Below are 22,881 nucleotides of genomic sequence, written 5' to 3' on the forward strand. Positions count from 1 at the left end.
GGAAGGGGACCATCGCGGGGAGGGCCTCTGGGAGCACTGAGGCAGGGAGGGCTCAGCCAGGGACCGCTCCATGTCCCACCCCCTGAGCCCAAAGACTCAGGATGTCAGAAGCTGTGAGGGCTCCAGAGATGACCCAGCCTGATCCCTTTTCACATCTAGGCATGACAGGGCCAGAGAGGAAACAGGAATTGCCCAGGGAGTTCAGATGGTTAGTTGGTGAACTTCCAGGATAAGCACCCACATCTTAGCCTCTGGCTGACCACGCCACCTCCACACCCCCTTGCTTGGGCCTCCTACCTCCCCACAAAGTGCTAAAGTTGAGGCAAGAGCCAGGTCTCAGAGTTCATACTTGCTACACTGTCTCCAAGGCTCTCATGCAATGGCTGTCTCCTGGCCCAGCGCAGCTCGGGATGGAAGCATGAGGATGCTGGGAAACAGAAAGAGGAGGAGGATGGGCCCTGGACAAAGGGACAAAGGCAGAAAGAGGAGGATGGGCTCTTGATAAAGGGACAAAGGCAACCCTGGAGGTGGGGGTCAGTCAGTGGAAGGAGGGCACACCGTGGGGGGGCATCAGCACCCGTCTCACATCTGGGATCCTGGAGTAGACCAGGGGTGCATGAGATACTCCCTGACAGGGCAAGGTGGAAAAGTTACTTCTGGTTCTCTCCTTTTTGACCTCTTGCAGTTTTTTCCTCGATCCAAATGCCCTGTGCTGGCCAAGTCAGTGTCCCCATCCCAGCGATCTACCCATAACAGCCACCTGCCCCCTATCCATGCCATCTATGGGGTCTGGGAGGTCCTTTGGGTAGCCAGAGCCCTTGTCTTCTAGGGAGCCCTCTGTGAGGTTCAGAGATCTACCCAGGCCTCCACAGCCCTCTAGTCACTGAGCTTAGGGGAAGGCAAGGGAGAGCTTGGCAGTGTCACGCAGCAGAAAAGAGGCTGTGTGGCTGAAGTGAGGTGAACCCAAAGGAGAGGTGAGTGAGCTGAGGTTGGCAAGATGGGCAGGGCCAGTTCTGTGGGGCCTTGGAGGCTATGATGAGTTTGGGTTTTGCTGGTTCATTAGTTCAGGGGAGGGAGAGAAATTGGGAATGGTGAAACAGGCAAAGTCTCCAAAAGGCGTGAGCACTGCCCCCAAATATTTGAAGACTGGATCTCTGAAAGCGGTTGCTTCTTGCTCTGTTTGGCTCCCAGGGTGGAATAATAGGCATAGCAGAGACATCTCCTGGGTTCAGATATAAGGAAATGTTTTCTAACAGCCAAGCTGTCCGCTGTCCCATAACAGAGGCTTGTTAGGTACCCAATACTCTTTGTGGAATGGAATGGGCTGCCTGGAGTTCCCAGGTAGTAGAGGGGTTCAAACTAGAGCAGTGCTTGCTGGAGTCACAGTAGAAACTAGTTAAGCCTTAACTGAGAAGTGGGGTTGTGGGATTGGTTGACCTCATGACCTATGAAGTTACCTCCAACCTTAAGTTTCCAAGATTCTCCAACATCAGAGTAATCTGGGAAGATTTCAAGCAAACAATAAGACTGACTTCCTTTTATAATTGATTTAACAAAATATATTGGTAACACCCATTGTACAAGGGACCATACCATGTACACACATTTATAAACTGTCCCCTTTTTCCGGCAAACCCTGAATGAAATGGTTTGTCTTGGTGGACCTTCCCGTTTCCAATATTATTTAGCTCAGGTGAGAGGTGTGACCATAAAATAATGTGAGTGCTACTTTTTAAAATTTTTTTAGACACCTTACCAAAATTTTTATGTTCAAAAGTTTGTCCCAAGGATGTTCATATCAGCATTGTTTATAATAGCAAAAGACTGGAAAAAATATAAATGTCTATCAATAAAAAATTGGCCAATTGGCCAAATAAATTATGGTAAATCTATTCAGTGAAATACAAATGAGGAGGGACTTCCCTGGCAGTCCAGTGGTTAAGACTTCGTGCTTCCACTGCAGGGGCCATGGGTTCCATCCCCGGTCAGGGAACTAAGATCCTGCATGCTATGCGGCATGGCCAAAAAAAAAAAAAAGGAAAATAAATACAAATGAGGATATTAAGAAGAATGACTCAATACCTCCCAATAAGGATAAAAGTAGGACAAGACAGCTTTCTTGGTGAATTCTACCAAACATTTCAGAATTAATACCAACCCTTCTCAAACTCTTCTAAAAATTTGAAAAGGAAGGAATATTTCTTAACTCATTCTATGAGGTCAGCATTAGCCTGATACCAAAGCCAGACAAAGACGTACAAGAAAATAAAGCTAAAGATCTATATTCCTTATAAATATTGATGTTAAAATTCTCAACAAAATATTAGCAAACCAAATTCAACAGCATATTAAAAGGATTATATACATAATGACATGGGATTTTTTTCCTGGAATGCAGGGATGGTTCAACATATGACAATCAATCAGTGTAATATACCACATTAACAGAATAAAGGGAAAACCCTTCATGATCAACTTCACTTACAATAGCAACAAAAAGAATAAAATACTTAGAAATAAACATAACCAAGGAGACATAAGATTTGTACATTGAGAGCTACAAAATATTGCTGACATAAAGAAGACACAAAACAATTGAAAGACATCCAATATTCACTGATTGGAAGACTTAATATTGTTAAGCTGTCAATAATACCCAACGTGATCTGCAGATTCAATGCAATCCCTATCAAAACCCCACCAATGTGTTTTGAAGAAATAGAAAAATTCCTTCTATCTAAAATTCATATGGAATCTCAAGGGACCCTACATAGCCAAAACATCTTGAAAAAGAACAAAGTTGGAGGATTCACACTTCCTGATTCCAAAACTTGCTACAAAGCTAGAGTAATCAAAACAGTGCGGTACTGGTGTGAGGACAGATATATAGGTCAATGGAATAGAATAGAGAGCCCAGAAAAAAATCTTCACATATATGGCTAAATTGTTTTCAACAAGGGGAAAAGGACAGTCTTTTCCACAAATGGTGTTGGGAAAACTAGATATTCACATGCAAAAGAATGAAGTTGGACCCTTACCTTATACTATATATGAAAATTAATTCATAATGGATCAAAGACATAAAACTGTAAAGCTCTTAGAAGAAAACACAGGGGATAACATTCTTCACATTGGATTTGGCAGTGATTTCTTGGATATGACACCAAAAGCACAGGCAATAAAAGAATACATAGATAAACTGGAGTTCATCAAAATTTAAAACTTTTGTGCATCAAAGGATACCATCAAGAGAGTGAAAAGGCAACCCACAGAACAGGACCTCTTGAATTATGTGCTAAGTACATTACCCATCCAGATAAATTATCATTATTTTTAGCAAGTCCAGTTCTAAGCAGTCCTCAGGGGAGTCTAAACTCTTACTCCAGTGGTGCTCCCTGCCTGGCTCAGAACATGGTTTGGAATGCTCCTCTTTCACCTGCCTTCCAAGCCTCAGAGTGTTGTTTTTCTGCCCCCCATGGTAGCAAATCCTCAGGGGTGGAACCAAATTTTGGAAGCAGCTCCAAGTGGTTCAGAGCCAAGTCTGGTAAATGTTGATTTTGACTAGAGAATAGATGGTGTAATTTATTTATCTGTTTTCTGCCTCATTTCACTAAGAAAGTGAGGCCTTGAGCTGGTCCGAAGGGCAATTTCCTTTTGTGGTCTGAAGACTATTCACAGAGAGGAGTCCCAAATATGTTCTGTCCTCCCTAGTGTTGTGGAAATGGTTGCACGGTCTCCTACAGTATATTAGCCAGGATTGTTTTGGTTACAAGTGACAGTAGCCAATACCAAGTGTCTCAAGGAAAAATAAAGGAAAAGTTTATTGGCCCCAAAGCCAGGAAGGACACTGGGGAAGCTCACAATATTGAGGGGAGAACTGCAGAACCAGGGCCCCAAGGGATGGAATTTAGGACTTCTAGCCCTGCATTCTCCTTCTCTCTGGGTGTCTCTGTTTCTCCTGGCATGCTGACCTCTCTTTCTTCCTATGCCAGAAAGAACTCCCTGGTGGGCAGGAAACATGGTTACCACAGGTTCCAGTTTAGTAATTCCAGTTCCATCTATAAATTCCAGGGTAGGTCTCTGATTGGCCCCGCTCAGGTCCGGGCCTGCCCCTTGAGTCAATCACTGCAGTCAGAGGGATGCAGTTATAAGACTGACTGGGAGCTGAGTCACCTGTCCACTCATGGGGTGTGTGTGTGTGTGTGTGTGTGTGTGTGTGTGTGTGCAGCAAAATAAGGGGATGGGAAAGAAAGCTTGCAGGCTACTTTGAACTAAAACAAGGACAGTGCTGCCTGGGATGTGCTAAGGATTCACATGATCTCCAAAATTCTCCAGGAGCCTACAGTCTAGTTTGGGAGACGAGACACAAAAATAACCAGAACACAACAGCTTGCACCGACTCGAAGGCTGGATAAGAATACCTGGAACTCCCCACCCACCTCATAAGCTCGTCTCTAGGATAAAAATTAGAAACTGAATGTGAAAGGGCTTTGCAAATACAGCAGCATCAAAGCCCTTTGCAGTTCACCTGGCACATTCACACCCACTCTGGGGTCAGACTGCCTCAGCCTCCTGAGTTATAAAACGGGAATGGTACTACTTCCTACCTCACAGGGTTGTCCGAGAATTGGGGATCATGGGTGGGGAGTCCTTAGCAGAGTGGCACACAATGGGTGCTCAGAATACATAAGGTGTTGTTATCTGCATATCGTTACCTGAGCCTCTTCAAAGCCCTAGACAGCAGACACAGCCAGGCTGACCATTCCCACTTTATAGTTGAGGACACAGAGAAGTGAAGGACCTGCCTGCTTGTAATTACATCTGCTGGTAATGGCAGAGCTAGGGTAAGACCAGTCCTCTATTTCCAAGCTTTGCCTTCCAAAAGGGTCAGGCCTGAGAGAGGCCTGTAGAGTGCCAGGTGGAGATACAGAGAGACAGCCAGCATTCATGGAGAAGTAGGGATGTCCTTAGGGGTCAGCCAGTGCCTTGTACTAAGGAGGAGGCCTGTGAAGGGATGGACAAGCCCTCTGCAGGGCTCCATTCCTGCTGGGGGCTTGGAGCATTATGGGGGTGGGAAGTGATTGGGGCTCATCAACCCAAGCCTTCCTCTACCATCTGACACCCTTGTCTCCTCAAGTACTTGGCCCCCACCACCCAGAGCTCCTCTCCTGTGCGCTTGTTTCCCGGACTGATGCATTCTCCTCTATAAATACCAGCTCTGGTATTTGGGGTTGGCAGCTGCTGCTGCCAGGGAGATGGCTGGGTTGACATGAGGCTCCTGACAAAACACAAACCCCTGGTGTGTGTGGGCGTGGGTGGTGTGAGGAGGGGGATGAATCAGAGAGGGGGTGGGGGAGGGCTCAACGGGGGCAGGAGGCAGGCGAAGCTGGTGGTGCGGGGTTGAGAGTGTACAGTTATGTTATAATTGTTATAATTGGAAACAGAGCCTACCAGCCCCTTTCTGGAAGTCACCCTGTTGTTTATAAACTTGAGGCCCTGCCCTCATCTGTAGTGGGGAGGAAAAGGGCCTTCACTAGTTCAGAGGGAAACTGAGGCTGGGAGCTGGAACCCAGGGGCTAGTGGACACACCTGAGCAGGCGGGCTCTGGCGGGGACGGCTGAGTGCCCCAGGCTGGTCCCCCCCATCCTCCCTGCCTGTCTAGAGACCCTCGTCCTCTAGGCCTGGCTAGTGGGCTCCTGGTCTTTGCCCGAGCCGCCCTAAATGTTCGCCACTTTCAGAGACTCTTTAGAAAAAAAGGTGATTTGGAGCCTTTCTTGGAAATAGGCCTTGTCCCTTCAGGAAATGACCCAAAGTATCTGCTTGCAGCAAAAAGGAGCCCCTCAAACTACATGGAAGCCTCTCCCCTGCTCTCTCCCCTGCCCGCAGGCAGGCGGGCCTACCTGGGGGCTCCAGACATGCTTGAGCCCTGGTGAGGCGGTTGGCAGGCTTGCCCATCTTCTGCCCCCCTAGGTCCACCAGCCTCTCCCACGCCCCTCAGGGGCCCCCCACCCGCCGGCTGAGGGGCGCAGGCTTCTTGCGGGGGAGCTGGCCTCCCTGCCCCCACGCCAGAGGCCGCCCTTTCCTGGCAGGACAGCGGGATCCTGCAGCTGTCAGGGGAGGGGCGGAGGGGGCTGATGTCAGGACGCATACAAATAGTGCCGACAGCCTGGGGCCCTGTCTCCCCTCGCCGCAGCCACTCTCCAGCCGGCCGCCCGCCGCTTCCTCCTCCGCGCCGCGCCGCCCAGCCTCGCCCTCGCCGCACCATGAGCCAGGCCTACTCGTCCAGCCAGCGCGTGTCCTCCTACCGCCGCACCTTCGGCGGGGCCCCGGGCTTCCCGCTCGGCTCCCCGCTGAGCTCGCCGGTGTTCCCGCGTGCGGGCTTCGGCACCAAGGGCTCCTCGAGCTCGGTGACATCCCGCGTGTACCAGGTGTCGCGCACGTCGGGCGGGGCCGGGGGCCTGGGGGCGATGCGGGCCAGCCGGCTGGGGTCAACCCGCGCGCCCTCCTCCTACGGCGCGGGCGAGCTGCTGGACTTCTCGCTGGCCGACGCCGTGAACCAGGAGTTCCTGACCACGCGCACCAACGAGAAGGTGGAGCTTCAGGAGCTCAACGATCGCTTCGCCAACTACATAGAGAAGGTGCGCTTCCTGGAGCAGCAGAACGCGGCGCTCGCTGCCGAGGTGAACCGGCTCAAGGGTCGGGAGCCGACGCGGGTGGCCGAGATCTACGAGGAGGAGCTGCGCGAGCTGCGGCGCCAGGTGGAGGTGCTCACCAACCAGCGCGCCCGCGTCGACGTCGAGCGGGACAACCTGCTGGATGACCTGCAGCGGCTCAAGGCCAAGTGAGGACCCAGCGCTCCCAGAACCCCCCTCTCCATGGGCTGGGCGCGGGAGGCTAGGCCTGGGGCTGGGTCCAGCTGTCAGCACCCTGTCGTACCCAGGGAGAGGGTCGTCTACCTGTGTCCCCCCAGGAGGGGAGAGGGACGCCAGGTCTCTCCCCTGTGCCCGCAGTCTGCAAACGAGGAATTTTCTTGGGGACATCATGGGGTGGAAACGGGAGACCTTGGGAGACCAGGTGTTTCTTTAAAAAGCATCTTAAGTTGCTGGGGGCTGGGCAGGCACATGGATGAAGAAAGGAGGCCCATGTGCAGTCAGAGGGAGAGGGGAGGTTGGTAGGAGACAAGGAAATCTGGGGCCAGCAGTAGCTCTCAGCTCATCTGTGATGAGGACCTGAGTATGGGGGTAGAGAGGGGATCTTGGCCCCTGGGCCCGGCTGAAGCTTTCCAGGGGGGACCGATAAGCTAGAGGAAAGCGGAGAGTGGGTGGGGGCCGCAGCCCTCAGAAAGCTTGGAGGACCAGGTGGTGGGCTCCACCAGGCTCCCAGTATGTACAGGCAGCAAGTGTAGTGAGCCGAGTCACTGGCCCACTACCCAGGTCACAGATGTTAAATGAGCACCTGCGTGGGCCAGGCTGGGGCTGGGGCCTGGGAACGCAGAGGTGGATAAAATAGACATGGTTCTGGACCTCCCTGGTGGCGCAATGGTTGGGAGTCCGCCTGCCAGTGCAGGGGACAGGGGTTCGAGCCCTGGTCCGGGAAGATCCCACATGCCGCGGAGCAACTGGGCCTGTGCGCCACAACTACTGAGCCTGCGCTCTAGAGCCCGCGAGCCACAACTACTGAAACCCGCAACAAGAGAAGCAGCCCCCGCAATGAGAGGCCCGTGCACCACAACGAAGAGTAGCCCCCGCTCACCGCAACTAGAGAAAGCCCGGTGCAGCAACGAAGACCCAACACAGCCAAAAATAAATAAACAAATAAATATTAAAAACAAACAAAAAGAAGTAGACATGGTTCTTAATCCCAAGGAGGTCACAATCTGGTGGGGACATAGACTTACAGGGTGTGGCTCCAGGGCAGAGATTGGGCCACTTCCTGTTCCCTCTCTGTGTGGGCAGGTCCTCCTGTCTCTATCCAGCAGCCAGGCCTCCTCTCTCTGTCCTGAGCCCACTCCCTGGGCAGCCCCCAGTCAGTCTTCTCCACCGCCTGTTTTATCCCCACCAACTGTCTGTCCTTCTGCCTGTCTCTGCCAGGATGCAAGAGGAAATTCAGCTGAAAGAAGAAGCGGAGAACAATTTGGCTGCCTTCCGAGCGGTGAGCCCTCTTTGGTCCCCCAGCAGCCTTACCCCTTCTGTCTCCTCCGTGTCACCCTTGCTCTCCCTCTGCCCTGACCGGGTGATCAGTGACCCTCTCCCTCTCACTTGACCTTTACCAGGATGTGGATGCAGCCACTCTAGCTCGAATTGACCTGGAGCGCAGGATCGAATCTCTCAACGAGGAAATTGCGTTCCTTAAGAAAGTGCACGAAGAGGTATGCCCTTGTGAAAGCAGCTGGGGGGGGGTGGTTGTGCTGGGCTCCAGGAATGGGGGTGTGAGGATACGTGCGGGGGCTGGTTGGGGACTGAAGCCCAGCTGTACCCTGCAGGAGATCCGTGAGCTGCAAGCCCAGCTTCAGGAACAGCAGGTCCAGGTGGAGGTGGACATGTCCAAGCCAGACCTCACGGCCGCCCTCAGGGACATCCGGGCTCAGTATGAGACCATCGCGGCTAAGAACATCTCGGAAGCCGAGGAGTGGTACAAGTCAAAGGTGGGACTCTGGCCCCTCTGTCCCCCTCAATCCCAGTTTGGAGGTACTTTCTATGGCTCCATCTTTGGGGAGGAGGGTGATCCTGGGGTCTCCATGCTCCCTTGCCCACCCCTACCTGTGTCCTGGTCATCTCAGGGCCCCTCTCTTTGCCCTTAGGTGTCTGACCTGACCCAGGCAGCCAACAAGAACAATGATGCACTGCGCCAGGCCAAACAGGAGATGATGGAGTACCGCCACCAGATCCAGTCCTACACTTGCGAGATCGACGCTCTCAAGGGCACTGTGAGTCCCTGCCCACCTTGCCTGGTCTAGCCCTTCCTGTCTGCAGCTCACACTGTAACCTTGGGCCCATCATAGAGTCTCTGTCTGCTCAAATCTACCACAGGGATAAAAAAAGATAGGTGGATTCCCAGTGGGGCTCTCAGGAACCATGGGACTCCTGCATGGAGGCGAGGAGGCCGAACAGTCATGCTCCCTTGTTTCAGTTCTGTTCTCTGAGTTTCCACATAAGACTTCATTTGAGCTCAGAGTTCTCTGGCTCAGAAGAGTTTGACAAGCCCTAGACTTGGCCATCTGTGCTTCTCTCCGTCCTGGGCCCCGAGTGTGTCCCCGCCCCCCAACCGCAGCCTGTCCTTGACCCGGGCGCCCCTCCCCTGCAGAATGACTCGCTGATGAGGCAGATGCGGGAGCTGGAGGAACGCTTTGCTAGTGAGGCCGGCGGCTACCAGGACAACATCGCACGCCTGGAGGAGGAGATCCGACACCTCAAGGACGAGATGGCCCGCCACCTGCGCGAGTACCAGGACCTGCTCAATGTCAAGATGGCCTTGGACGTGGAGATTGCCACCTACCGGAAGCTGCTGGAGGGCGAGGAGAGCCGGTGAGGGGGCAAGGCAGGGGCTGGCCGTGGGCTCCTGGGGGCTGCTGGGGGCGCATTCCTGCCCTGAAGCGGGGCTCAGGATCACCTTCACAAGATCTGGAAACGATATTATATGAGTCCACCACTCCGCTAATTGCAGAGAATTAACCAAGGCCACCTGGGTAAAAAGTGATTTAATTAATAGCTTTTATAAAAAGAGAAGTATAAGTATTCCCACATCCATCTTCAGAATTAAGAACCAGCAGCATAAAACCTTATTCAGCAACCAGTAATAAAACATTACTGCCAGTCAAGAGAGAGATGGAAGCACAGCGGGGAATGGTGAGGAAGGAAAGGGAGGGGGCAGATAGAGACAAATAGAGACAGAGGGGCTTGGACACGATAGGCTAAGAGAGAAGGTGCAGAAACTCGTGCTCAGAGGGTGCACGCACACGCACATGCACATGTATACACACACATACGCTCATAGGAAAAGACACAATGATACGCTCAGAGCAAATCACCTCTAGACACAGAAAACAGCATACAACCAGAAAGGGACACGAGGGAACCTTCTTGATTGATGGAAATGTTCTATATCTTGATTTCAACTGGGTTACATGTTTTTAGACACTGATCAAAACTCACTGGATTGCACACTAAAGATCTATGCATTTCACTATGTAGACTTTTTTAATATAAATTTATTTTATTTATTTTTGGCTGCGTTGGTTCTTCATTGCTGCGTGTGGGGCGGGGGTTACTCTTCGTTGTGGTGCGTGGGCTTCTCATTGCAGTGGCTTCTCTTGTTGTAGAACACTGGCTGTAGGCACACGGGCTTCAGTAGTTGTGGCATGTGGGCTCAATAGTTGTGGCACGCAGGCTCAGTAGTTGTGGTGCACGGGCTTAGTTGCTCCATGGCATGTGGGATCTTCCCAGACCAGGGCTCGAACCCGTGTCCCTTGCATTGGCAGGCGGATTCTTAACCACTGCACCACCAGGGAAGCCCCTTCACTATGTAAACTTATCATCAATTAATAACAGGTCAATTACTCAACAAAATGATGCCCATTGATACTCACAAAAATGAAAAAATCTGAAGTTTAAAAAAATCGGCAGACGTATTTAGATACAGATTTATACAAAGAAAGATTTCAGATATTGTAGAATAACATCTGCATGTAATGACCCCTTAAGTGGCATTGCATTTTCCCAGCACTAGGCATACATGGGGGTGGCAGCTCCTGGAACTTGCCCTCAGGTGAATGGGCCAGAGGTTCCCAGCCTGACTGGAGGGTGGGCACACACAGTGGATGCCCACAGCTGCCGTTGATACACCCTGCAGTGCCAAGGGCAAGAAGCAAATCCTGGTGCAATGGAGGGTGCAGTGGGGTCGGGGGTTCTGGTGTCACACCAGCAGGTCAGAGATGGAATGGGTGATCCTTCCAGAAGGGACAGTTCCTGGGACAACTGGAGTTGGCCTTTGGCCCCATGCCCCAAGCAGTGTTGAAGTCAGTGGGACTGGGACAGCTGAGGATGGTGTTTACAGAGGACCAGGGCAAGCTTTGAGGGGTGGTCACAGAGAGAGATGGAGGGTCCTAACCCTTTGGGGGCTTGGTCTCTCCCCTTTCAGGATCAACCTCCCTACCCAGACCTTCTCTGCCCTCAACTTCCGAGGTGAGTGCATGTTGGTAAGCGGAGGCTGGGGTGGCAGGGGATAGGAGTCCAGCATGGGCACTGCCCAAGGCCAGCCAGGAGGGGAGGATAGAACCGTAGGGACAGGGCTGGGGTCTGGGGAAGAGAAAGGGGGCTGCTACAGGAGGACGGGGGAGTTTAGGTAGAGGCGCCTTCTAACAGAGGGAGCTTTTAATTTTATTTTATTTCATGGTATTGTATTGCATGACCACGTCCCCTGCACCTTCTGGGAGCACTGAATGGCCAGTAGTTTCTGTTTCCTAATATGCCCAAACTCCAAGGTACCAGGGGTGTCCTTGGGGACCAGGCAGCAGGAGCATCTAGAACCATATATCCTGGGCTACAAGGCACCCACCACTCACTGTCTGTTTGGCAAGTTGCCAAGCACTCCCCCCCACCCCCACCCCCAGCTGCTTGTTGAACACCTCCAGTTTGCTGGAGCAAGATGTTGAGTGCATGTTTTAAAAAATGAAGCCAAACCTTAGCAAAGCCATACAATTAAAAGAACGAACTCCTAGGGCATTCTGCCATTCTGATGTTAGTAATATGCAGATCGAGTGGTTTTCAAACCCCAGAGAGCAGAACAACCTGCTATAATAATACATTAGGAAAGCAAGCTGGAGTCCTTGGCAGCTTCGCCTTTCCTAGATCAAACCTTTTATATATTCGATGTTCATTTTCATCAGGAAAAAATACACGCTGTGCTCCACCGAGTTGCAATGTTCCACATGCTGGTTGCCTGCTAAGGAGGTTCACCAACACCAAACTCCTAATACCAAGGACCTAAATTTGACCCTTCCTATAAAACTCAGAACGTCTCTTTTCAGTTAGTAGTTTATCCAGACACCAAGTGTGAGCCTTGCATTTAAAATCGCTTAATGCTTTTACAAGCCAATAGTTCTGGGCCATTATAGGGAAAGTACCGTCGTTACAATTTAACAGTGGGGAAACTGAGGCACAGAGGGACAAGTGACTGGCCAAGGGCACAGTGAATCAGTGACTGACTCCTCTCCATCTCTCATTAAGACATCAAACTGCTCATCTGGAGTCTTAAGGGGGCTGGGTACCATGAGGTCCTCCAAAAGAGTATCTTGGTTCTGGGCTTTGGGGTCCCGTCAGGGTACAAATTCATGCAGGGCTCTCCTGCAGCCAGGGGTGTAGAGGGAGCGAGGTGGTGTGGGGGGTGGGGAGGGGTGGGCCTCGGGGATCCCCTGCCATCCTGAACCCTCTGGCACCTGGAGCACATCTGTTGGCTTCTGATCTTATCCCAGCCCTGGGACAGGTGCCTGGGTCTGCAGAGCCACCTGTTGGGTGCTGGGCTTAAGGACAGGTGAGGACATTTTGCTGAAAAAGTAACAGGACCATCTTGAGGGGGTGGGCGTCTTCCGGGCTCTGCCCGGTGGGACCAGGGAAGGACTCCCAGCCACAGGAAGAGCCCAGGTGTGGCCTTGGTCAGGCTGAGTATGTGGATGGATCTGTCATAGAAACAAGCCCCGAGCAAAGGGGTCCTGAGGTCCATACCAAGAAGACAGTGATGATCAAGACCATCGAGACCCGGGACGGGGAGGTAAGTGGTCTGCCTGGTCCCCTTACCCTTGGCGGGGGGCCTCTGGGGTGTGTGGGGGGGGAGCTGTCAGCCAGGTGCTTTCCACCAGCTGTGCTGGTTCAGGCTCCTGCCTGGGGGCAGAGGGGATCCTGCTGTGCTGGGGTGGAGGTGGCCCGGGGCCATGGCTCCATTCTCTGGCCAGCACTGGGTTAGACTGGGTTTCTCTTCCTCTCCAGGTCGTCAGTGAGGCCACACAGCAGCAACACGAGGTGCTGTAAAGCCAGAGACCCCTGTGCCATCAGAGACTGTCCTCACCCCTGCCCTCACTGCCTCCTAAAGCCAGCCTCCTTCTATCCCAGGGCACCACACCCAGCCACAGTGCTCCCCTCACAGCCTCTGACCCCTGCTTACCGACCAGCCCTCATGGTCCCCACAGGGGACATGGCCAAACCCTCCCAGGCACAGGGAGCCCCCTGCTGTGTGAGGTGTGGATGTTGGAAGTGAGTGAGCCTGGCCCTCGGCTGCCCTTGTAGTGTGCTGGGCAGAGCCGGGATGGAGCCAAGACACAGCAGTGACCCTGCCCCTCCCACATCCGTGACCTCAGGCTCTAGCCTCTGGCTTTGGAGAGGACTCCAGTGCAGGGTGTAGGGACCCCACAGGGTCAGGCTCAAGCCCCATGGACCTCCCCCACCCCCCCTCCCCAGCCTGAGTCAGAAAGGGCAGCATCCTCAGCAAGCCGGGCAGGTAACTAGGGACATAGCCCTCTGTGGAGACTGTGGGGCTTGAAACTGACCCCATGGTCCATTACTTTCCCAGGGTGGGCTTAGAAAGCAGGGGCTGCAAGAGGGAACCCCCGAAGGTGCCAGATGTGGGCGCAGGAGATTCAGAAGGAGAGAGGGTGGGCGAGATGCTAGAGAGAAGAGAGGAGAGAGGCAGAGAGCGGTCTCAGGCAGGTGGCCGGGGTGCCCACTTCCCTGTGCCTGCCCCTCCCCTGCTGCAGAGGCTCTGGACAGAAACAATAAAAAGATAAGCACAAGCCTAGCATGGCCCCTGCTGTCTTGACTGCCAGTTCTCCTCTGGGGAACCCCAGGGCCCTGTCGCACCACCTCATGGGATGGACTGTGTGCTGCCTTCCTGCCCAGCTAGACTGCCCCCCGGGGCCTGTCACCCCTTCTGTCCCCAGAGCCTCCCAGCCTTGCTGTATGTGTGTAGCATATGGGGGAGGGGGCTGGGCAGGGGGCTTTGGTCGGGGAATCACAGATACCTCTCGTTAGGCCCCAGTTCCAGGACTGACCCCACAGACTGGCTCTGAAGTAGGGCTCCCTCGGTCCCTTTCCTAAAGAAACTTACACTTTCTTCCCACTAAACCTGCATCTTTTAAGCTCAAAGCCAGATTCAGGAAAAATAACAGTGTTAAGAAAAATAGAAAGCTCTATCTTGTTCTTGGAGAAGACTCAATACTCTAAAGATGTGATGTCAAGTCATCCTGCGTTAATTTATAATTTCAGTGCAATACAATCTCAATTAAAATACCAAAGGGAAATTTGGGGAGAATTTGGGAAGATGGGAGGGGAAGGTAGGACATATTAAAAAAAAAAAGGAAATCATGGAATCAAACATTAACACAGGTACGTTAAATGTTTCTGTGGGGAAACCTTAATTATTCAATATAGGGCATGGGGGCATTTGGGTAGCCATGGGCAAGAGCAGGAGTGAAAGCTGTCTGTCTTTTCACTCCTTCCAAAAAATAAATTCCAGGTGGATCAGAGATTTAGGAAGCTTGATGGATCCACATAGGTCTCAGCCTTCCAGCCACTCCTCAGATTTAAGGGATTATACTTTAGAGGTGGGAGGAGGGTAGAGATCACAAACATGATAAATTCGGACAGTCTGTAGGTGAAATAACTAATGGGGTTTTACTCTTAAAGTCCCTAGTGTGCCATTCCTAACTGGCTTTTTCCAGAAGCTTCCAAAACCTTTCTGGTGTCACTTTCTCCCCCTCCTTGGATGTGGCCTTGGCTCACGAGTTGCCAGGCTCCCCCTCTAGCTTGTGTGGTCCCTCCCTCCAGGAAGGACCCCTTCTTTGACGTATGCTATCCTTCACCTTGCCCTGGGAGCATCTGGGGCTACACCCCATGTCCACACCTTCTGCCACTGGTGATTAATGTCCCTTTCTTCCCCCCAAATTCTCCAACGGAGTGAGCCCTGCAGGCCCCAGAATGCTCCCAATCAACTGGTGGTGGAACCCCAAATGAAATTAGAAGTAGCATTTTCTGTGTCTGCACAGTGGGATCAAGGAGGAGGGATGGGTGAGGGGCTTCTTAACCTCGAGCTTGTTGGGGGCGCTGGAATCAGAGCTAGTCTCTCTGTGAGAGAAACACCTGGGTGAGGTGGGCCCGAGTGGATAAGTGGTGGTGTGTGTGTATCTGTGAGTAATCTCCGGAGCCTCTCGCCTCTTTCTTCTTTCCCCTGAATGAGTTCCATGCGCTCACCTACCCCCCAAAGGATAAAGGGACACAGAGGTCAGAGAAGATCTTAGAGTCATCCCTACCTTTCCATAAAAGGCTTAGGTGCAGGGACTTCACTGGTGGCGCAGTGGATAAGAATCCGCCTGCCAGTGCAGGGGACACGGGGTTCGATCCCTGGTCCGGAAAGATCCCACATGCCGAAGAGCAACTAAACCCGTGAGCCACAACTACTGAAGCCCGTGTGCCTAGAGCCTGTGCTCTGCAACAAGAGAAGCCCACGCACCACAAAGAAGAGTAGCCCCGGCTCGCCACATCTAGAGAAAGCCCGTGCGCAGCAACGAAGACCCAACGCAGCCAAAAATAAATAAAATTAAATCTTTAAAAAAAAAAAAAGCTTATGTGCAGACTGGTCACTAAGAAGGAGCGAGTGTAGGACTTTTAGACTCTCAGATCCAGACCTCAGAGTCCCCCAAGCAATGACCTCCACAATGTGGAAATCCCCTCCCCGGCCTTGTCCCACACCTTGATGAGCAGTCCTCAGGCTCTGCTTGAATGTCTCTGGATCCGAGAACTCAGTGCCTCCTCGGTAGCCCCTTCTAGCTGGGACAGCTCTGAAGGTCAGAAAGTCCTTCCTTCTCAGCACACATCTGCCCCTGTGATGGCTATCCACCTGTCCTCAGAGAAGAGGGGAGGCCCAGGGGAAAGCATGCTCTGAGCAGAGCCTTCCTGGGACTGGAGATTCTGGAGATTCTAAGCCCTCTGCTTTGTCTTTCTCCTTAGGAGCTGAGCAGTGACCCAGGAATCTAGGGCAGAGGAGACGGATGTGGGGCTCCAAGAGAATGGACAAAAATAAACGAAAAAGGACCTGGGTCTCATGTGGTCATACACATACACCCAGACCTTCAGTGTGCCCTCACCCTGTGCACACACATACACCCCACACCTCCATGGCAAAATCCCTCCCTGTTCCTTGGGACACTGGCATCTCCTCTTTCAAGACTCTGCAACCACCAGGTGTTCATTCACCCTTGGCATTGCTGGGTTTTACCTCCTTCAGCCATGAGTCATGGGGGAAGGGGAAGGGAGTTAGAAGGTCAAAGTAGTGGTGCTCTAGTGGGAGCATACGAGGTGGGGTTGAGCCCTCGGTCCTGTCTTCTGTTCCTCTGTACCCTACCCACAGCACCTCTGGACCTTGTGCCCTCCTGAGCCTAACCAGAAGACAGGGGTGTGTGTGACTAAACCAGAAATCGTGCAGTTGGAAGTATTTTATTTTTACTTTTTTTTTTTTTTTTGCGGTACGCTGGCCTCTCACTGTTGTGGCCTCTCCCGTTGCGGAGCACAGGCTCTGGACACGCAGGCTCAGCAGCCATGGCTCACGGGCCCAGCCGCTCCGCGGCATGTGGGATCTTCCCGGACCGGGGCATGAACCTGTGTCCCCTGCATCGGCAGGCAGACTCTCAACCACGGCGCCACCAGGGAAGCCCTATTTTTACTTTTGAATACAAGCAACAAAAGGTTTAATGCTGCATGATGTTTGTGTAATTGTAGAGTACAACCATATAAATAGAAGGTAACAGATGAGGTCTTAATATGTGTTTGATTCAGTATTTTTTGAGCATATAGACTGTTTTCTAAAGTACTGTGGAGGAAAGTTAAGCTAAATAAAATACACCCTGCCCTCTAGCAGCTCAGAGTCAAGTAGTTAATACAGTTCTTATGGAACAGAACCCAGTTGTTACTTGTGTTGTTAAGAAAATGTGAAACTCCACGAGAAAAGCAAATAAAAATGCAATACCAACATGATTATTTTTAAATCTGTAATCAGAATATTGCAAACTCTTCTTAGAAAATCTAGGAAATACAAAATTTATTAAAAGAAAACCAAAATCACTCTACTCAGAGATTAAAAAAAAAAAAAAAGACTCTGAATACTGAGAAATGAGAGGGCTCAGAGAGCACTAACCAGCTTCGCACTGGACCGGTGGGACCAGTTCCAGACCAACTCAGGCCCCACTTGAGGAGGTGGAGTGGAAAGGATTGTGGAGGCAAATAGGTCCCTAAGCCAAGAACTGAGGTCTCAGTGGGTACTTTCCTACCCTGTCTGTCCACTCTGGCTACCCTGCCACCCCTCTCCCTGGAGGCAAGTCATTCCACCCATTCACCGCCTCCCTCACTCCTCCTCTGACCACAAGCCTGACCAGGACACATATGCAAATATATCATAGACCTTTAATTCGACACCTAAAATGTCAGCTACCCAAGGGCAAGGTTTTCACTCATTTTATTCACTACTACATTCCTGGTGCCCGGAAAAGGGCTTGGTCCATAGAAGGTGCCCATCAAACATTTAAATACTTGTTGAGTGAATACCCACTGGGCCCTTTTATTTACTTTTCTCTAAATTACATATTTATCAGAAAGGCTGATGGTCCCCACCTCATTCACTGATTCAACAAACAGTGAGCTTTTACCATGTGCCAAGCACATGGTGCATCATTATGACTTGGAGGAAACTCCCCATGGCCCAGAGAGGTGGGGTGAGCTGTCAAGGTCACACAGCGAATCACTGGCAGAGGAGTACCGGGGCCCCTGCTCCTTGGCCTCCAGAGCGCAGATTTCTCTCCATGACAGCACAGCCTTGTGATTGCAAGGCAGGGCAGACTGGCAGTACACACCAGCCCGGTGCCAGGCCGCAGGGCACTGTGGGGCCATTCTGAGGGACAGATGAGTGCCTTGCAGCCAGCTGCTCTGGGTGAGGGCCCTGGTTAGGGCCTGAGGGCTTCCAGTGTCACAGCTAGTGCAGGCTCCTCCAGGAGAGGGCGTCCGTGACTTGCAAGGGCCTGTACCCTCCCTACCCAGGCCCACACACTCCTGCCCACACCTCAATGAATGCCCCCATTATGGACATTTAAACAGAAGATGCACAAGCCATGTTCCAGGCTCTGTGCCAGGCCCTTTTAAATAGTTAATATTCATTTTAATATTTAATATACTAATTTAAAGCCATCACAACAACCTACGTCAGATCATGTAATTCCTTGGCTCACAAAATCCTCTGAGATGACTTCTGTTTTCACTAGGAATAAAGAAGCCATGGCCAGGCTTCCCTGGTGGCGCAGTGGTTAAGACCCCGCCTGCCAATGCAGGGGATACGGGTTCGAGCCCTACTCCGGGAAGATCCCACATGCCGCGGAGCAACTAAGCCGTGAGCCACAACTACTGAGCCTGTGCTCTAGAGCCCGCGAGCCACAACTACTGAGCCTGTGAGGCACAACTACTGAAGCCCGCGCGCCAAGAGAAGCCACCTTAATGAGAGGCCTGCGCACCGCAAGGAAGAGTAGCCCCTGCTCATTGCAATTAATAAGAAAGCCCACGTGCAGCAACGAAGGCCCAATGCAGCCATAAATAAATAAATAAATAAATTTATTTAAAAAAAAAAAAGCCATGGCCTACAAGATTCTAGGTTATCTGGCCCCTGCTGCTTGTCCGACCTCTTGTCCCTCCAGTCTCCCCCCTCACTCCCTCCAGCCCCGCTGGCCTCCTGGCTCTTCTGGAGCGCACAGGGCATATCTCACCTCTGTCTGAAGCAGTCCTGCCCAGACTTCTACCCCATTTGCCTCCCTACCCCTTCAAGATTGGCTCAACTGCTCCTAGCGAGGTCAATTCCCATCATCACCCTGTTTGAAAGTGCAAGTCCCCCACTACACTCCCATCTCCCTTATCCTGCTCCATTTTCCCACAATACTCATCTTCTTCTAATGATCTCTATCATTTCTTTATTTCTTTATAGTTGTCTCCTTCCTCGAATATAAGTAACATAGGGGCAGGAACCTTCGTCTGTTTTTTTGTTTGTTTGTTTTGCGGTACGCGGGCCTCTCACTGTTGTGGCATCTCCCGTTGCAGAGCACAGGCTCTGGACGCGCAGGCTCAGCGGCCATGGCTCACGGGCCCAGCCGCTCCGCGGCATGTGGGATCCTCCCGGACCGGGGCACGAACCCGTGTCCCCTGCATCAGCAGGCGGACTCTCAACCACTGCGCCACCAGGGAAGCCCCCTCGTCTGTTTTGTTTGCTGCTATTTCTCTAGTGGCTAGCACAGTGCCAGGCACACAGTAGAAACTCAAAAATGTTTGTTGAATGAATGAGTAAACCCTGAGTTGGGCTACCCCCAACTTATAGATGAGGAAGCTGAGGCTTAGAGATGTTAGGTGACTTGATCAAGACCATACAGTTCATTTATTCAACCAACCAGCCAACCAGCCAACATTTATTTGCAGACCACCTACTGTTTTCCATGCAAATTTTTGAGGCACAGTGGCAGGAAGTTTTGGATTATTGGTTTTTAAAAACAGTCTTGAATCCTTTGGTCTTGGTGTTCCATCTGCTTACAATGTCTTCCCCCACATTTTTACTTTTTAGAATTCAATTTACATTTAAGAATTCAATTCAGCATCAGTGGTTGCCTGGGTTGGTGGAGGGGGCTAGGTTGATTACAAAGGGGATGCTCCAGCCAATCTTTAGGGTGATGAGACTGTCCTGTATGGTCCTGGGGTAGCAGATGCACAGTTGTTTGCATATGTCAAAACCAGGAGAACTGCACATTACAAAGAGTAAGCTTTAATGTATGTAAACTAAAACCAAAGATTTTATTCCTCAAGGCTCTTGGTCCCTGTAGGCATAATTCAGTGTTTAAATTGTTTCTTCCCTGCCCTCTCCATGCACACACAGACACAAGCACACTTTGACTTGGGCCTCCCAGAATGATGGGGTGGGGGGCATGGGGGGTGTATAAGAGTACCTTTCTCCATCTAATGACTCCTGGCTCCTCTTTTGGCTCCCCCCCTGCCTTTCCCAGGCTTCATCTCTCAGGGCTCAAAGTCAGGCCTGGGTCTCTCACCTAAACATCTTTTTAAACTTTTTATTTTGTGATAATTGTAGATTCACATGCAGTTAAGTGAACTAGAAACAATACAGAGGGACGTCCCTGGTGGCCCAGTGATTAAGGCTCCATGCTCCCAATGCAGGGGGCCCAGGTTTGATCCCTGGTCAGGGAACTAGATCCCACATGATGCAACAAAGAGCTCGTATGCTACAACTAAAAGATCCCACATGCTGCAACGAAGATCCCGCAAGCTGCAACTAAGGCCTGGCACAGCCAAATTAAAAAAATAATAAATATTTTTTTAAAAACCCAATACAGAAAGATCCTGTATATCATTCACCTGTTTTCCCCCAATGGTAACATCTATAGTACAATATCACAACCAGGAAATTGCCATTGATATAGCCCACCTTCTTCAGGTTTTACCAGTTTGTGCACTCAGTGTGTGTGTGTGTGTGTGTGTGTGCGTGCATGCACGTGCATTTAGTTCTGTGCAATTTTATTGCATGTGTAGATTCACATGACTACCACCAGAGTCAACATACAGACGGTCTCATCACAAAAGTCTCACTTAGACTTTTAAAAGCAGTAATGTCCTATCTTGATGTTTCTCAAGGTACAACTCTTAGATGCATCAGAGTCACTGGGCTACTGATGTACCAATTCCTGAGCCCTCCCAGCGCCCCATATTGAACCTGCACCTCTGGGAGTGGAGCCTGGAAATCTGTATTTTTAACAGAGACCATATTTTGAGAACCATGGGTCTAACTGCCTTCCACATCTCCCATCTTGAATCCACCCTCCACACTGTGGCTGCTAGAGGAATCCTTCTAAAGCACAGCTCTGACCACATTATCCTACTGTTTAACGCCCTGTAGTGGCCCCCATCAGCCATCAGGATAGAGACCTTAGCAAGCAAAGGTTCTCTTGCCAGGCCCCTCCTCTCACCTCCACTCACCTCACCCCACTGTGGTTCAAACCCTCCAAACTCCTCTGATTCTTTTTTTGGCTTCGCCGTGGGGCTTGCGGGATCTTAGTCCCCCAACTAGGGTTTGAACCCCGTGCCCTCGGAAATGAAACCGCTGAGTTCTAACCACTGGACCGCCAGGGAAGTCCCCAAAGTCCTCTGATCCTTAGCACACGTCATCTACTTTCATCATGCTCTGATTTTGGTCACGCGGTTCCCTCTGCCTGGAACATCCTTCCCACTCTTCTCTGCCTGTTGCAACTCTATACAACAACTCATTTTTTACAAATGAGGACTTGGAGGTTGAGAGAGGTTTGATGTCACCCAGTAAGTAAGGGCAGGGAGCCAGTCCACCTGACTCCCTGCTCCATGTCTTACTGTTCACCACGGCTGTCCTGGAGGCTGGGGGAGGCCACTGGTCCCTCTTCCCCAGGGTCTGCTCACCTCCACTTGGGCCTGCCTGCCCATCTGCCTCTCAGAGGTCTCACCCAGGACCTCCTCTCCCTCTCCCCCAACCGCGTGGGGCTGGGAATCAGGGGCCTGAGAGGAGGGAGGAAGGGAAATGGGATTGAGCCCAAGGGTAACCCGACTCCATGAGTGGGTGGCTGGGGGGGTGGGGCACACCACGGGGGGAGGGGGCTTGGAACACGTCCTCGGGGACCCCGTTAAGCCAAGGGGGGCTATGGGGGCTCCTAGAGGGGGGAAGGAGCAGAGTGGAGTCCAAATCCCCTCCTCTGCTGCCCCCTCCCTCCACAGCTCCCTCGGCAACCCGAGCCGGGGGGCCTAAAAATAGCCCCCGAGGCGCAACCGCGGCCGCCCTGGTGACCTTCTGGGTAACACAGGCCGAAGGCGGGCGGGCAGCAGGAAGGCAGGGCGCCGGTCCCCCAGGACTCATCTCCCAGGGCAACATCCCCCGGGTGGCCCAGTGGCCATCTGGTTCCAGCGTCCCCCCAGCCCAACTCGCAGAGACCATGCAGAAAGCCCGGGGCACGCGAGGCGAGGACGCGGGCACGAGGGCACCCCCCAGCCCTGGGGTGCCCCCGAAGAGGGCCAAAGTGGGGGCCGGCGGAGGGGCGGGGGCCGGGGCTCCCGTCTTCCTGCGGCCCCTGAAGGACGTGGCGGTGTCTGCGGGCAGCGACGTGCAGCTCCGGGTGGTGGTGAGCGGGACGCCCCAGCCCAGCCTCAGCTGGTTCCGGGATGGGCAGCTCCTGCCCGCGCCGGCCCCCGAGCCCAGCTGCCTGTGGCTGCGGAGCTGCGGGGCGCGGGATGCCGGCGTGTACAGCTGCAGGGCGCAGAACCAGCGGGGCCAGGCCTCCTGCGAGGCTGTTCTCACAGTGCTGCAGGTCGGAGGTAATGGGGAGGTGGGAGCCAAGCCTGGCAGGGAGGGCCGCCCACAGGTAGAGAAGGGTTACCTGGGCCACACAGGGGAGGTACCTGTTCATCCAGCCTTCCTCCCGCATTTCTGGCTTCTCAGCTGTGCTGACCCAGGAGTGCCCATCAAGAGGAACGTGCAGGGAAAGGGGTGTCAAGGTAGAGAGGCTCCCCACAGAAAGTCAGAGGTTAAGGGTCAGCATTTGGTAAGCAAAGCCTGAGCCCCACCCAGGCGTTTCTGGGAATTCCATAGTGGGAACCCTCCTAGTTTCCCTGTAGAGGGAGGCTTCCTGGGGAAATTGTTTTCATCGGCTCTGATAATTTAGACTGGAGACTCCTAACCAGCCTCTTACAGGTGCGCACATGTCTGAAGGACGAGGCCAGCTCCCCCGGTGTGCTGCAATGTTGAGGGGGTGGGTCAGAACCCCTCACAGTCCACTGCTAGGGCAGG

At 52.3% G+C, this 22,881-nt stretch overlaps 2 protein-coding genes across 2 annotated transcripts in view; both read left to right on the top strand.

Moving 5' to 3' along the window:
- Positions 1-6,181: 6,181 nt before the first annotated feature.
- DES (desmin) lies at positions 6,182-13,851 on the top strand. Its single transcript, XM_081242551.1, has 9 exons — positions 6,182-6,841; positions 8,091-8,151; positions 8,273-8,368; positions 8,483-8,644; positions 8,801-8,926; positions 9,304-9,524; positions 11,137-11,180; positions 12,683-12,765; positions 12,981-13,851. The coding sequence occupies exons 1-9, from the start codon at positions 6,264-6,266 to the stop codon at positions 13,020-13,022; spliced, it is 1,413 nt and encodes a 470-aa protein (XP_081098677.1). The 5' UTR covers positions 6,182-6,263; the 3' UTR covers positions 13,023-13,851.
- Positions 13,852-22,030: 8,179 nt separating this feature from the next.
- SPEG (striated muscle enriched protein kinase) overlaps positions 22,031-22,881 on the top strand; it is a gene marked incomplete at its 5' end in the record, with an annotated part of 56,151 nt that continues 55,300 nt past the window's right edge. The window contains one exon of the mRNA XM_081242048.1: positions 22,031-22,409. Within this exon, the coding sequence (XP_081098174.1) occupies positions 22,031-22,409 (379 nt within the window). The remainder of the gene's footprint in view (positions 22,410-22,881) is intronic.

Source organism: Mesoplodon bidens, assembly GCF_964165515.1.
Source record: "Mesoplodon bidens genome assembly, chromosome: 8".
NCBI lineage: Eukaryota > Metazoa > Chordata > Mammalia > Artiodactyla > Ziphiidae > Mesoplodon > Mesoplodon bidens.

Bases quoted from the DNA above. Each gene is read 5' to 3' on its own strand.
- DES (XM_081242551.1), top strand. From the start codon at position 6,264: ATGAGCCAGGCCTACTCGTCCAGCCAGCGCGTGTCCTCCTACCGCCGC. The intron at 6,842-8,090 runs GTGAGGACCCAG...TGTCTCTGCCAG, and splicing joins CTGCAGCGGCTCAAGGCCAA to GATGCAAGAGGAAATTCAGC. The intron at 8,927-9,303 runs GTGAGTCCCTGC...CCTCCCCTGCAG, and splicing joins TCGACGCTCTCAAGGGCACT to AATGACTCGCTGATGAGGCA.